At 49.2% G+C, this 14,445-nt stretch overlaps 1 protein-coding gene across 3 annotated transcripts in view; it reads right to left on the reverse strand.

Moving 5' to 3' along the window:
- Cfap99 (cilia and flagella associated protein 99) overlaps window positions 1–14,445 on the reverse strand; it is a 45,629-nt gene that overhangs the window by 13,527 nt on the left and 17,657 nt on the right. For all 3 annotated transcript variants that reach the window (XM_050141359.1, XM_050141361.1, XM_050141360.1), the window contains 7 exons: window positions 11,745–11,857; window positions 10,242–10,419; window positions 7,301–7,381; window positions 7,049–7,123; window positions 4,894–4,965; window positions 4,583–4,671; window positions 1,169–1,373 (listed from right to left, as the gene is read on the reverse strand). In XM_050141359.1, the coding sequence (XP_049997316.1) occupies window positions 1,169–1,373; window positions 4,583–4,671; window positions 4,894–4,965; window positions 7,049–7,123; window positions 7,301–7,381; window positions 10,242–10,419; window positions 11,745–11,857 (813 nt within the window). The remainder of the gene's footprint in view (window positions 1–1,168; window positions 1,374–4,582; window positions 4,672–4,893; window positions 4,966–7,048; window positions 7,124–7,300; window positions 7,382–10,241; window positions 10,420–11,744; window positions 11,858–14,445) is intronic.

A 14,445-nucleotide genomic window follows, 5' to 3' on the forward strand; every position in this document is an offset into this window, starting at 1 on the left:
AGTACAATGTAAAATACATAATATACATATATTACAATATATATATATATATGTATATATATCTGTGTGCATGCATCTGTGTATTAGATACATATTAATTCTATCAGTTCTGTTCCTCTAGAGAGCCCTGACTAATACAGACAAGATCTCAATATGGAGACCTGGCTAGAATTTTTTTAAAAAATATGTTAGAAGAATATTACAAGTTTGTAAACTTATAAATTTGACAACTTAGTGAAATGGACCAAGTCTTTAAAATATACAAACTAGCACAACAACTCAGTTAGCATGAAGAAATTGCTTCAAAAGTTCTATAACTGTTAAGCATGAAAACATGTTTTTTTCTTTTAGAGACAAAGTCTTACTCTCTAAATTGCCCTTGAACTCGTGTTAATCCTCCTGCCTCACCCTCATAAATGCTGGGCTGACTGAGTATGAACCGCCACATCCAGCTAAATGAAATGTCTCCCTTCTCTTGATTTATTTGTACTGGTTTTTCCTGTATAGTACTAGGGACCGAACCCAGGATTTGGCATACGGTAGCCATGCACTCTACTACTGAGCTACATTTCTAGTGGAATGGAATTTGTAATTTAAAAACTCTCAAAAGAGAAACATTCTGCTGGGGGTTTAACTGGTAGCCGAGCATGTCCATCTCAGGCACAATCCTGGGTTCAGTTCCTAGCACCAAACAGAGCAGAACAAAGTAAATGAAGAAAGGAAAAGCAAATCCTACAAAGGAATACAACCTGGGCGGCAGTGGTGCATGCCTTTAATCCCAGCAGAAGTAGGTGGACCTTTTGAGTTTAAGGCCAGAGCTACACGGAGAAACCCTTCATCCAAAATAAATAAATAAATAAAAACACAAACATTCACAAGGGAATCTACTCAAAGAAGTAATGGGAATGCCTTTGTTCTTGGTGGGACACATCCAAGGAGAGACAAAGCTGAAATCTAGACCTGGGCGGCCTCTGGGAAGCAGCAGGAATACCATCAGCACATAACGTGAAACTCTCATGGACCCCTGGCTGTTAGGATGGGGACAAAGAAACCATGTCTCCATGTAGGTCACTGTGACTAGCAGGCTGTAGCCAACCACAGTTTAGGTACTTGATCTCTCTGCTCAAGTCCCACTGTGTCCTGGCCACTCCCACACAGTGTACATCACCTCCTCCTTCTTCTGGTCGGCCTTCTGCTTGTTTTCCTGTATGAGGTTCTGCCGGGCCAAGATGGCCTCCTCGTGGCTCAGTTTTCCTTGCAGCCGCCGGCACTCGCTTGCGGCTAGCTGCTCCTCCAGGTCCTTGGCCAGCATCTTCTTCTGCCACTCGAGGAACTCGGAGAAGTCCCCAGCTCCATCTACAAGCTTATCAACTCTAGGGGAAGGGAGACAGACGTGCAGCTGGAATCCTCGTGATCAAGACCATTAGGTCATAGGTCCTCTCAGGCGGGGACAGCCTCAAACAACATTCAGCCATACTGCTCACCCACAATCACATCTGCCTGTCTCTCCCATGTACCCACCGTCATCTCCTCACCCTCCCTCCATCCACTTCTCTGTCCGCTCTTGCTCTGTCCCTGTCTGTCCACCACGGCCCATGGGTGGAGTCCTAGAAGCAAGGGTGGTCAAGGGGAAGGGACTAGGTATTTGCCAAGTCTTTCCCTACCCTGGTCTGTTTTCTCACTCACAGAGCAGGGATTATCTCTATAAAATGGAGCCATGAGCCTGACACAGCCCTGCTTGCCTTCCTCCCACCACAGCAGGACCAGAGATTGCTGACACTGTGACATGCACCTGGTTTTCATCCCCATTTCTTGCCATACAACTGGATACCTAAAACACTTGAGAATTTCCAAGTATCTTTTTTTTTTTTTTTTTTTTGTACCTGGAGGGACAGCTGTGGGTGCTGGGAACCGAACTCTTATATTTTTGGTTGTGAGCCTAACCTTTAACGTTTAAGCCAACCCTCCAGGCCCCAAGTGTCTTTCTTATGCAAATGAGGTAAGCACGGACAGGTAGTCTCTGGGCGCCTCCTGCATGGGACTGATCACCAGAAAGACCCAAGCAGGAGCAGAATTTGGAAGTTTCCGCTTCACCCTCAGCATTGTCCAGGAAACTGGACAGGAGGGGAGGTAACCGCGCACACCAAGAATTTCATGAATCACACACATGTCAAATCCCCAAGTAACATAAAGGTCAGGGTTCACATGAGTTTCTGGAGAACTGAGCAGGTGGAGGATCCTGGAGGCTGGTGATTGAGTGGGGTGTAAGGCTCTGAGCCTGGTTTTCTACTCTCTGTTCAGGCAGTTCTTCTCTGTGCCCTCAGTCAAGCTTTTTACAATGGATTGCTGTATGCAATTAAGCCTGACCCCAGGTTCTTTGAGCTTCTGTAGCCAATTAATCAAATGGGGGAGGGACGCAAGAAAGACGGTTTAGTGTTTTTTTTTTCTTTTCCTTTTCCTTTTTTTTTTTTTTTTGGTTTTGGTTTTTTTCAAGATAAGGTTTCTCTGTGTATCCTTGGCTGTTTTGGAACTAGCTCTGTAGACCAGGCTGGTCTTGAACTCACAGAGATCTGCCTGCTTCTGCCTCTGGAGTGCTGGGCTTAAACCACTGCCTGGGTGAGATGTTTAGCTTTTAACTTGCTGTTCTATCAGGAGGATTGAAGTTCACATCCTGGCTCACAGGAGGCAGCTCATATTTATTTTATTAATTCTAGCTCCAGTTTATCTTCCAGCCTTCTCAAGCACCTGCACACACATGCCCATACACGCACAGAGATATGCATCTTAAATGATAAAAAATAAGTCTTAAACATGAAAAAAGAAAGGGGTTATGAAACCCCAAATTATATGTTTGGTTAGAAGCACAGTTAAAACTACCTGGGGACCTGAGGGTGCTGATTAGTGGTAGGGGGCATGCCTGGCATGCTCAAGGCCCCGGATTTGATGCCCCGCATTGCAAGAACAAAATGACACATACAAACAACAAAACCTATTTGATGATTACAATTGGCATCTTGGGGTAGACAGTTTTGAGGACAGAGCCCTTGCCTTGCGGCATTTACCATCCCCTCCAGGTAGATGGTGCCACAACAGAACTGAATGAGAAGACACCCAGATGGTGTCTATTGCTGTAGCAAGCTCACAGGCTGGTGAAGGGACATCTTACGCTCTGGTTTGAGAAAGGTGTTGTTGAGTGAAAGCATGGAGCAAACAGTAGGACTGAGTTGTGTGTTCTTGCTCTGAAAGAGCTGGAGTTCCTTGTTCTGTATAAATGAGAATGGACCAAGGAGAGTCAGCCACTTGCTAGTCAGGTCTATACTAACACAGGGATTGATTCCAAGATTCCACGGGAAGGTTTGGGTGTTAGCGGCAAGGCATGGCCCAGGCAGCTGAAGGCATGAACTGATGTGTAGCAGAACAAGGGAAATTCAATACTGTTTTACTGTCCTGAGAGGCTCAGGGCAAGAAATGGTAGTGACCTTCCCCAGTCACACCTCATCCTGGAGGGGACAGGCGGTGTGAGCTGAGCCACTCCTACTTTTGGAACTGAACTAACAGAAGCCTGAGAGTCCTGAAAGGCTTTCATGACTGAACTGGAGAACAGTAATAGGACAACACCTTCCGGGTCACACATCCTTCTCCTGTAAGGGATTCATGTTCAAAGATGGGCAGTGGACTGTGAAGCTGTCAGATCTGGACTTTGTCTTTGGCTGCTTGTTTGATTGTTAGCTGGCCATGCCTAAGTAGCTTTGAATGGGGTGGGTCACCAGAAAGACCAGGACAAAACCTGGATCCGAGTGCTGGGATCTAGGAGGGCACAGGGAAGACTGTTGAGCTGATTTCACGAGGCCAGCATTGTCGCCAACCACACCTACTCCCCCCAGGACTCCACAACATGCAAATGCAAATTCACATGAACTCTTGGACAGCTCAGCAGATAGAATCTTAGAGGGTGTGCACCTCAGTAGAGTAGGGTGACACCCACAGGTTCTCCTATAGGCTCTATGCATCTCTCCAACAAACTAGTAGATTAAGTAAGTGTGCCCTTGAGTTCCGTGAGCTGTTCTAGAAAGCCAATCAAACCCTAGGAGGGGACTTGAAACCTGATTTATATTCCACAGGCCTAGGGAAAGCCAGCTGGGAACTGCAATTAGCACCTTCAGGGAGAGGTCTTGGGGATGTAGCCCCAACCCCACCAGGTCTGGTGCTGTCTCCAGAGAGTGCTGAGCTGCTGTCCACTGTAAGTTTTGCTGACTTGTGGAGAGAAATTTGTTGCTGAGAACTTTGGAAAAACTGAAGTGAGTTTTGCTTGTTTATTTTGAGACAATGTCTTTCTGTAGCCCAAGCTGGCCTAGAACTCTCCATCTTCCCACCTCAGCCTTCCAAGAGCTAAGATTAATATGTGGGCCACCATGCCATGCCTTGCCCTGGCATTGCTTGTGTTTTCCTCAATGAATTCAGTGCCTCCCCCTCCTCTCTGCTGAGCAGCTTGACAACAGGCTCTTATTCTAGGCTTTTCTCTTGAGGTCAATACCCTTGAGGGTGGAAAGGAAGGAATTAGATAATGCCATCTGCCCCTCACCTCTGCAGTTCCTTCTCCACCTGCCGCTGGTATAAGGCCCCTTCTCGAAGGATGGTGGCTGTATTCAGCTTGACTGGGAAGTTGTTAGGCTGTGGCAGAAAGGAGGAATGGATGGTAGGTGTCTCAAAAGCAAGTGTCCTGCTATCAGCCATCAAACCCTTCCAACTTGTCCCCTGCTAGGCTCTCTCTACTTCAAGGGTGAAGCTGTCTGTGGGTCCCTTGCCTCCTCCAGCTCCCATTCTTAGAGCCTTACTTGAGTCAGGCAGGTGGGAAGTCTGAAGAGGAAGTCTGATAGGCCAGGAGGCCCTCACCTTGTAGAAGGTCAGATGTGGAGTCCTGCGTATTCGGGGTGCAGGTTGATGCCGCTGCTGCTTCTCCAACTCCTGTAAATCAGGCAGAGGTAGTCCGGCATCTGTGCCTGTCTAGTGTCCCTGGGAAGGTTGCCCATTCCCTTCTGTCCTCACTCTGGCTACCTATCCACATGTGCCGACCCTGGCCCCTCAGGATGGCATTCTGTCTTCCATTGCACTCTAAGCCTTGCTGGGGTGCTTAACCTTCTGGGTAGGAACAAGGAGAGGAAAGGGTCTGCTAGGCCTAGGGACTGTAGTCACCATATAGGATTGCTGACTTCCTCGGGATTCAGTATCCCTTTCCTCTGCTATCCCCCAGGGCTGAGTTATCCACTGCCCTATTCCCTTTTCTTGGGCTGAATGCCTGCCCCATGCATCTTGCTGTCCCTTGATAAAAGTTGGTGAGACCTTAAGTGCCAGTTTGGGGGGAAAGTCCACAAAGGCCGCCATCAGAGCCCCAAGCATGCTGCTGACTGGAATACATGGCCCTGGGACTACCCAGCTGTTAGATCCTGTTCAAACAGCTGCCCCAGATGGCCCCACTCCTGAAGGAGTTTCTCTTTCATTTATTTCAGAAAGAAGGTCAGAACTTCTTTCTGATGGTCCCTAGTCACCCAGTCTTTTAATTAATTAGTATTTTTGAGAAAGGGTTTCTCTGTGTAACAGCTCTGGCTGTTCTGGAACTTGCTTTGTAGACAAAGCTGGCCTTAAACTCAGAAAGATCCACCTGCCTCTGTCTCCCAAGCACTGGCATTAAAGGCATACACCACCACCACCTGTCTATTTTATTTTATTTTTAAGACAGCGTCTTACTATTTAGTTATGGCTGGCCTGGAACTCACTATGTAGACTAGGCTGGGTCAAACTAAAAAAGGTATGGACTATCTTTGCCTTCTGAGTGCTGGAATTAAAGGTGGGCATTGCTACAACCAGTCTTTCTTGTCTTTCTGTGTGGGTTTGGGGAGCTGGATCAGTGGGTAAAAGCATTTGCTGCTGAGTCTGATGTCTTATGTTCAATCCCTGGGACCAAATGGTAGAAGAGAAACACTTTCTGCAAGCTGCCCTTGGACTTCCATAAGTGTGCTGTGGCACATGTGGTCACAGGCAAGGATGACCTGAACTACTGATCCTTCTGTCTCTAACTCTTGAGTTAAAGACTACATGGGATTACAGGCATGTACCACCACACCTGACTTATGTGGTGCTGTGGATGAAACCCACAGGTTCATGAATGCCAGGCAACACTCTATCAACAGAGCTACATCCTCAGCCCCAGAAGGAAGAATTTTATGGCATATGAAAAATGCTACCATAGCGGCTACACGGAGAGGCTGTCTTCCTCCATTCTTACCACTGCGACGGTCCCACCCGCCCCAGCTGAGCACCTCTGACTGACTTCAGTTAACGGGATGCGGACGAGAAACTGAAGTGCTGCCCAAATCACGACCAACAATGTGGAATCTAGTAAGGTGGCTTAGGCAAGCTTTGTTGTTTTTGGTTTTGAATATTTGTTTTTCTTCTTAAATATTTAAAAAACAGTCATATCTTTAAAAAGGTTTCCTGAAGATAAAGACATGATGGATGGATGGATGAATGAAACTTAACTCTTTTTTTTTTTTTTAGCCCCACGGGCGCCCAAGAGGGGGCTCCCGAACCCACCACCGCGGCGACATGCCTCGAGAACGGCCACCCGCTGCCGCGTGAGGAACGGGAGTCCGCGGGAGCCGCCTGACGTGAAACTTAACTCTTGAAAGGTGGCCCAAACCCCCTGCCATCTGCCCCTGGAATTTACCTAGTGTCATTCAGCTGTTCAGGCAGGACTGTAATTTAAAGATCATATTTACTCATCTTAAGAGTGTAGCATAGTCAAGGCTGGAGAGATGACCCAGCAGTTAAGAACTCTCACTGCTTTTACAGGGGCCCTGAGTTCAATTCTTGGCACCCCTCACAACTGTCTGCAACTCTGGATCCAAGAGAGCTGAAACCATTCTTCAGGTCTCTCCATGTCCTTGCACTCACACGACACATCCCCCCTCACAGACACATAATTGAAAATAAAATCTTAAAAAAAAAATGCTACCATAAAGACTGGGCTCACCCCGAGGCTGGGCATTACCTGTGCTTGGGGATCCCTGCGTAACCGGGGCATGGCACACCGTAGCTCGTCCATGTTCGCTCTCAGCAGCAGCTCCTGCCATGATACCATGCTGTTCTTTCCCCACCAGTGGTAACCCAGGGTCCACAGGCCATTGTGCATGTGTGTGTGGGGGTTGATGGTAGAATGCCTAAGGTCCCCAGCCTTCTCCCCTTCCCCTGCTCTTCATAGCCCAATGGGGTGTCTAGGGAAACAGGGGCCCCACATGACCACCTCAGCATTCCGGCGGTTGTATCTTTTGATCATTTGCAGAAGTTGCTGCTCCTTGGGCTCCTGGTAGGTGCTCTGAGGGACCTGGTGGAGAGGCAGAGAGGAAAGCAAGTCTGTGGTTAGTGACCCATAGGGTAGAAGGTCAGACAGGCAGCAGGTATAGGGTCTAGAGTTAAGTTTGGGGTAGGGTAGACAGAGCTGTAAGGCCAGGGCACTGAGGGCAGGCCATTGTTCCAGATGAGAAGCCATGGTGTCCAAGGGGAGGCAGCCAGCTCTTAGGACAGAAAGGGTAGGCAGAGGGGTCAGAGAGTGCCATACATTGTTTTAAAAAAAAAGGCAAGCTGTCTGTGCTATGAAGGGACCTTAAGTTTTGGCCTGTTCTCCAGGTCATAGTCATAGTCCCTGGATGATGGAGGTGGGTCTTGTATCTTATCTGTTGCTTTCATTGGTTAACTAATAAAGAAAACTGCTTGGCCCTGATAGGACAGAAAATTAGGTAGGCAGAGTAGACTGAACAGAATTCTGGGAGAAAGAAGCCGAGTTAGTCAGTAGCCATGATTCTCCCACCCGACACAGCCACAGGTTAAGATCTTCCCTGGTAAGCCACCTCGTGGGCTACACAGATTATTAGAAATGGGTTAGATCAATATGTAAGAGCTAGCCAATAAGAGGCTGGAACTAATGGGCCAGGCAGTGTTTAAAAGAATACAGTTTCCGAGTAATTATTTCGGGTATAAAGCTAGCCGTGCGGGTGGCCGGGTGCCAGGAACGTAGCCCGCCGCTCATATGACAACACCTGGAGGAGCTGTGTCCATCACGGGGCAGGTGAGGAGCCAGTCTGGTCACCCTTGAGCCTGAGATTCCTAAGCCTGTCTCTCCAGTCCTTGCCTTCCCCTCTGCATGTTTCAAAGATATGGCTAAGTCAGCTCATCCAAACCTAAAACTCTCCTCTTCCTCTGGCTGCTCTGCTCCAAGCTTTGATGACCCTCACTGGGGACCCTCGTGCTCTTTTTCATCACGGCCTTCCCCTGTGGCTGTGTCCCTCACACCTAGGGCCATCTCCAGTCTTGCCCACCTGCTTCAAAAGGTTCTACCAAGGGCCTGTTTTCTTGGCTTCTTTCTTGCTGACAATTAGGAGAAGCTATGTTGGTTCCAGCCCACCTGAGAATGTGTCACTCACACTTTCTGGTTGTTCTGCTTGGCTGAAGGACAGTTCTGCTTGTCCTCTCACTATGACATGATAGACCTTCCCTGAGCCCACTTCTGTATTGACAAAGCCTGTGTCCTCCATGCTCTGAGTCCATACTGGAAGGTTATATCTCCTTCCTTCCCCTCTCCCTCCCCCATTGCATTGTGACCCCCCTGGCTGCCCATCAACTTGGGGGGGGGTAGAAGGACACTGCCCGAGACTAGAGTGTATTTTTGGCTCATTGTCTATGCCTTCAGGCACCCATAGCTCCTAGGAGGTGAAAAGGAGTCCTGGCCACAGGTCAGAGCATGGAAGGTGCTGGACACAGGCTTTGCCAATACAGAAGTGAGCTCTGGGAAGGTCTACTATGCCATAGTGAGGGGACAAGCACAACTGTCCTTCAGTCAAGCAGAACAAACAGAAAGAGAGGTGGCTAGCAGGATTAGTTCTTGAGGAGTTGGCACCAGAAATATCAGAGATCCTGAAAATGGGGAAACTGTGGAGTTGCTTAGCAACAAAGCCCCAGTAACCTATCTACCCATCCATACATCTGATTACTTATCATCTATCCACTACCCATGTAGCCATTTATTTATCTATCCCCTGCAACCATCTACTCATCCATCCCCTACACATATTTATTGAATGCCTTCTCTAAGCCAGGACTTAACCACCTGTATTGGAAATATGGTGTGAATAAAATGGAGGAAGAGCCAGGCCATGAGTAGATCCACAGATTGTAAACATATGGAGAAAATATGAGCGGGAGACCCAGCAGAGCTTCTGGAATGAGAGATTTTTCATTGAGACCTGAAAAATGGAGGAACTAGGGTGAGATGTGGGAGCCTCAGGGCCATCTCTTCTTACTCCTCTATAGTCCTTCATTCTACGAGGACCAGGTTGACCCAGGAGACTGAATCCAGTGTTAGAGCTTGCGGAATCCACAGTCTAGTCAGGATTTAGCACTCAGACAGTCTGAGCAGGACCAATCAGACTTTTCTGAATAGCTCTTGTCCCAATATATTCTTTCCTGTCCTAGACAATGAATGTACAATGTAGACACAAGACCTGGATTCATTAAAAAAAAAACTAAAATGAGATTAAGTTAGTCTAAAGATGAAATTCCCTTACAGAAGAGACTAGAGTAAAGGCAGTCACAGAGAAACAGAACTGTAACCCTGATCAAACTATATCTGAAGCCTATTTCTACTTTAATACTGGTGATCTGTTGTCTAAGCAAGTTGGCCTACAGTTTCCTGTTACTGGCAGTTCAGAGCATCCTGACTGATAAATCAGAAACAAACAGGAGATAGAGAGGTTCTCAGTAGAGGAGACAGACAGAGTAGGGGCCAGGCATTCTGGGACTCAGGCAGACAATCCTGACCAAGCCTGAGCAGCATATACACCGTGTTTGTCAAGCATACTATCTAATGGGGAGGGTGGGTGCAATGACTAATGGTGAGCTCTAAGCATAATCCAGGCAGGTCTAAACAATGGCTAGGTAGTATCACTTAGCACCTCCTGATTGGGTTCAGAATGTGATGGCCTCTGGATCAGCCAACTTCCCTCTCTGTGTAGGTGTGGAGGGTGTGGGGGGTGGGGGGTGTATTGTGGGTCACTGAATACTACTGGGTGGTCCAGTACACCCTTGACCCTGGAGGAGCCCTGCTGCCCAATGAGGCCCCTACAGTCTGCTCTCCCCGTCTGAACATCCTGCTGGTACAGACCCATGCTCAGCACAAATGCCCAACTTACAGGCTTTGGCTTGGCCACAGTGGGTACAGGCTCAGGCATTGTAATGGCACGGGGCTTTGGCACAGTCAGGTTGAATTCCTTGGGCTCTGTGACCTTGGCCTTGGTCTTCAAGGGAGGAATTTGATCGGTTGGCACTCCCTCCAGTTGGTTGATCAGCTCCTGGACCTCTGGCTGCCATCTTGAAGGCAAAAGTGGAGAAGGCGCTAGAGTTGCATCCTAAACAGGTCACTAAGAAGCTGGCCCCTAGGATCCGAACGACCCTTAGTGTTTGGCTGTCCTTCAGGGTGAGGCGATGGTGAGCAGGTGACTTTTCCTCACTAACTTGTGAGTCAGTTAAGACACACTTTTCAGTACATGCATCAAGGTTCCCTTTGCACAAATGAGGAAACTGAGGTCCACGGGATAGGGGAGCTGGGAGGCTGAGACGCCCCCACTTCAGGGATGTGAGGCTCTCTAAGGATGAGCAGGAACTAGCGTACGGGCGGTGCATATGGTACTGACAGAGGTAGCTGGGAACAGGGAAAAGAAGCTGGCAAAGGGAAAGGAATGCTCTGTAGCAGAACTGTTGGTGACAGGTGCAAGGAAGAGTGGGGGTGGGGCGAGGGCCACATTCCCCTAAGGGACATCCAACTGTCCTTGTGTTCAGCCTCAAGGGCCCATGGAGCAGGGATTTCAGATGGGTCTTGATAGGTGGCCCAGAGGTCTAGGAATCCCCGGTTCACTTTCCAGATCTTGAGTGGACCCAGGCTATCGTGAGCAGCCTGTTCAGAGTTTCCTCCTGTTAGGCTCCTCAAGGGGAGATGCATGGCTTGAGATGGTTTCAGACTCCCACCTGCCTCTGCCTCCAGAGTGCTGGGATTAAAGGCGCGCACCACCACCGCCCGGACTCAATCCTAGAACCAGGACTACACAGAGGTAGAGAGGCTGCCCCGAGGTCTAACAGCAAAGGGTTCTCATCAGATTACGCCTGGACTGGGCCTCTAGCTTCAGGGTAGGTGTGGGGAAGCAGCTGTAGGCCTGTGCTGAGGCTGGTCCCAGAGAGGGTTGTGGTAAGTGTGGAAATAGCACACAGCTGTCTCCTCATTTGGGGGAGTTTGTCCTAACTGCTAACAGTGGGGATCATTTGGGACAGGAGAGCTCTCCTGGCAAAGGAGTAGCTCTGAGGAACCCCACTATGGGGCCGTAGCTAGCACATAGACAGTGTACTTGGGTCCAGCCTATCTGCCCGTCCCCAGGAAGAAAGACATGAAGCTAACCCAGTCCTCTCTCTCAGAGGAGTCTAGGAGCTCCACCGTGCATCCCGCTGTCCCTGCCACCTGCTGTGGTAGGTAGATCCATTGCATCTCTGGCCTCTCACCCTGACCTGGGTCATGATCTGGCCTCTCACAGAGCTTCCATGAGCAGGAAGGGAATGAGGAGCCCTCCCCCCCCCCCAGCCCGAGACACCTGGAGTAGGCACCAGACAGTTTTCAGAGACCCAATATCCTGCCACAGCTGACCCACCTCATCAGAGGGTCGATCCAGTTCTCCTTCACATGGGATGTTTCATAGATGAGGCTCCACTCGTCCTTGATCCATGAGCACAAGTTCAAGGGGTTAAAGAAGAACCTGAGGAACTGAGGTAGAAAGTCCCTGATCACCTCGGCTGTGGCTCAGACACCACCCACTGATGCCCCAGCACTCCTCTTAAGGGCCAGAACAGGCTGTGACATTCAGGGGTCACACATACTGCAGGTGGACATTTATCCAGCTTCCAGGCCTGGAAGGCCCTTTGCTCCACTCTTGGGTAAGAGGCTACAGGGACACACAGAGGGCTGCCTGCCTCCTACCCTGCCTAAGTCCAGTGGGATGTCTAATGCTGGGAATGTAATAATGTCATTTTCTGTCCCTGCAACCTTGTCACTATAGCACTGCAGGGCTAGGGCTGGGAAAGCCCTGAGCTCTGGAAGGTGGGTTGTCATCTGACCATTCACAGTTGCTGTCTGACCTCAGCCCTGAGACTGAGGCAGTCTCCAAAGCCAATCAGAAGGGACAGTCAATGGCCCTGGGGCTACAGTTATGCCATCATCCTGTTTGCAGGATCCAGGGACCACATCAGAGCCCAGGAGAGCTCTGTAGTGACACAAGAAACACAGCTGGTACTGGGAAGCAGGAAATGTATTTGGGAGGTGACCCTGGAAGTACACGGCCAGTTGAGAGGACAACGGCGAATAAGGGTATGACCTCCCAGTGTGACTCCTGTCTTCATCAGTTTCATCCTCACCTATCTCTTGTGAGGATCAATTCCTTGTGGCCTGCAACCCCATTCCAAACAGAGGCCACCAACTAGAGCAGCATTTCTCAACCTGGGGGTCATGACTCCTTTGGACGTGGGGGTCGAGGGTCACCTAAGACCATCCTGCATATCAAATATTTACATTACAATCAAAAATAAAGGGTTGCAGCATTAGGAAGGTTGAGAACCATGGTTCCAGAGCTTTCCACAGTTCCCCGCTTGGCAGGCAGCCTGCCCACTTTCATCACCTACCTCTATGGCCTCTCATCTTCTCAGTCCTTACCCAGGGCCAGGGTCCTATCACCCACTTCCTAATCTCTCAGTTGTCAGTCTTGGCACCTGAAGGGGAAGCTGGCCTCTGGGGTTCTCACCTCCTTTGTGCTGGTCCAATCCCATTTGGGTACATCCTCGCATTCTTTCTATTCCCCTGTTCATCCCCACACCTTCACACCAGCATCTCAGCAGGGTCAAGGCCACCGTTCTCATTGGGATGTAGGGGCAGAGATCCTGCCAGAGTGGGGGAAGGGACTCCCTGTGCGTCTAAGAAAACCCTGACTTGGGGGGAGGGCTCACTAGTTACGATCATGTCCTGCTCTTACAAAAGACCGGAGTTCAGTTCCTAGAACCCATATTGGTGTCCTACAACTGCCTGTAACTCCCACTCCAGGGGCACCAAGGCTCTCTTCTGGACTCTGAGGGCACTGATATGTGCACATATCTACATTGTGACACATGCACACAATCAAAAACCAACAAAACATTGGTTGGTATTGTGGCATATATCTTTAATACCAGAAATTGGGAGGCAGAGACAGGAGGATCTCTGTGAATTTGAGGCCAGTCTGGTTTATATATTGAGTTCCAGACCAGTCAAGACAACAGAGTGAGACTCTACATAAAAAGTAGCCTTTGGCCATCTGGAAGGTTCTTATTACATGAGTGTGGGGTGACTTTCAGCTCTTCTGCCTGTGGTCTTGGAGGAATGGGCAGCGTCCCCAGTGGAGGCTGCCTTCCAAGCAACCTGGGCTGTGATACTTTCTGCCGTGTCACTCCTGACCACAGCAGCAGCAGCTAAGACAGGCCACCCTGGTGCCAACAGCTGGATCTTCTTCTTCACCTGGCTTCTGTCTAGGTCTCTGAGACAGGTAGAGGGACCCTTATGGGCCCAGAATCACCCAATGGGGCATGGAGTATGGAGTGGACAAGGGGAGGCCTTGTGTCAGTCACCAATCGACCTCTGCAGCTTTGCTCCCTGGAGTTTTCTTTTTCTTTGGAGTCCACACAGGGTAAGGGAATATTCCACATTTATTAATTTATTTATTGTTTTTTTAAAAACAGGGTTTCTCTGTAACTTTGGAGCCTTTCTGGAACTCACTCTGTAGACCAGGATGGCTTCAAACTCACAGAGATCCACTTGTCTCTGCCTCCCAAGTGCTGGGATTAAAGGCGTGCACCACCACCACCCAACAAGGGAATATTATAAGATGGTCTTTAGCCTCAGTCTTTTTCCCCTCTTTTTCCTTCTCTGTATCTTTTTTTCTCTCCTCTTTCTCTCTCTTTTAACTATGAGACAGGGACTCAGGCTGAGCCTCCTAACTCAGTCTCCCAAACTGTTGGGATTATAAGCCACAAGGCCTGCCTTCCATGTGGGTTTTCTGAGCTGTCGTCACAAGCCTCCAGAGCTCCCTAGGCTGGTCAGTGACCAGGAACTGGCCTGGGGTCACTGTTCATTTCCTGAGAGCAGTATGTGATCTACACCCCAAGCATCTGTTGAGTCAGCACTGCGGGACTCAGTGTAGGAGGCAAGGTGGATGTTTGCTCAATAGTCCTTACGGATTCCAGCACAAGGCAGCAAAGCCTGAGCCAAGTCCAGATCACGCCAAGTGCAGAACTGGCCAGAGCAGTCCCAAAGCATCACTGAGAAGATGC

The sequence above is a fragment of the Alexandromys fortis genome, unplaced genomic scaffold, assembly GCF_014885135.2.
Source record: "Alexandromys fortis isolate MF-2015 unplaced genomic scaffold, M_Fortis_MF-2015_v1.1 scaffold_7, whole genome shotgun sequence".
NCBI classification, from domain to species: domain Eukaryota; kingdom Metazoa; phylum Chordata; class Mammalia; order Rodentia; family Cricetidae; genus Alexandromys; species Alexandromys fortis.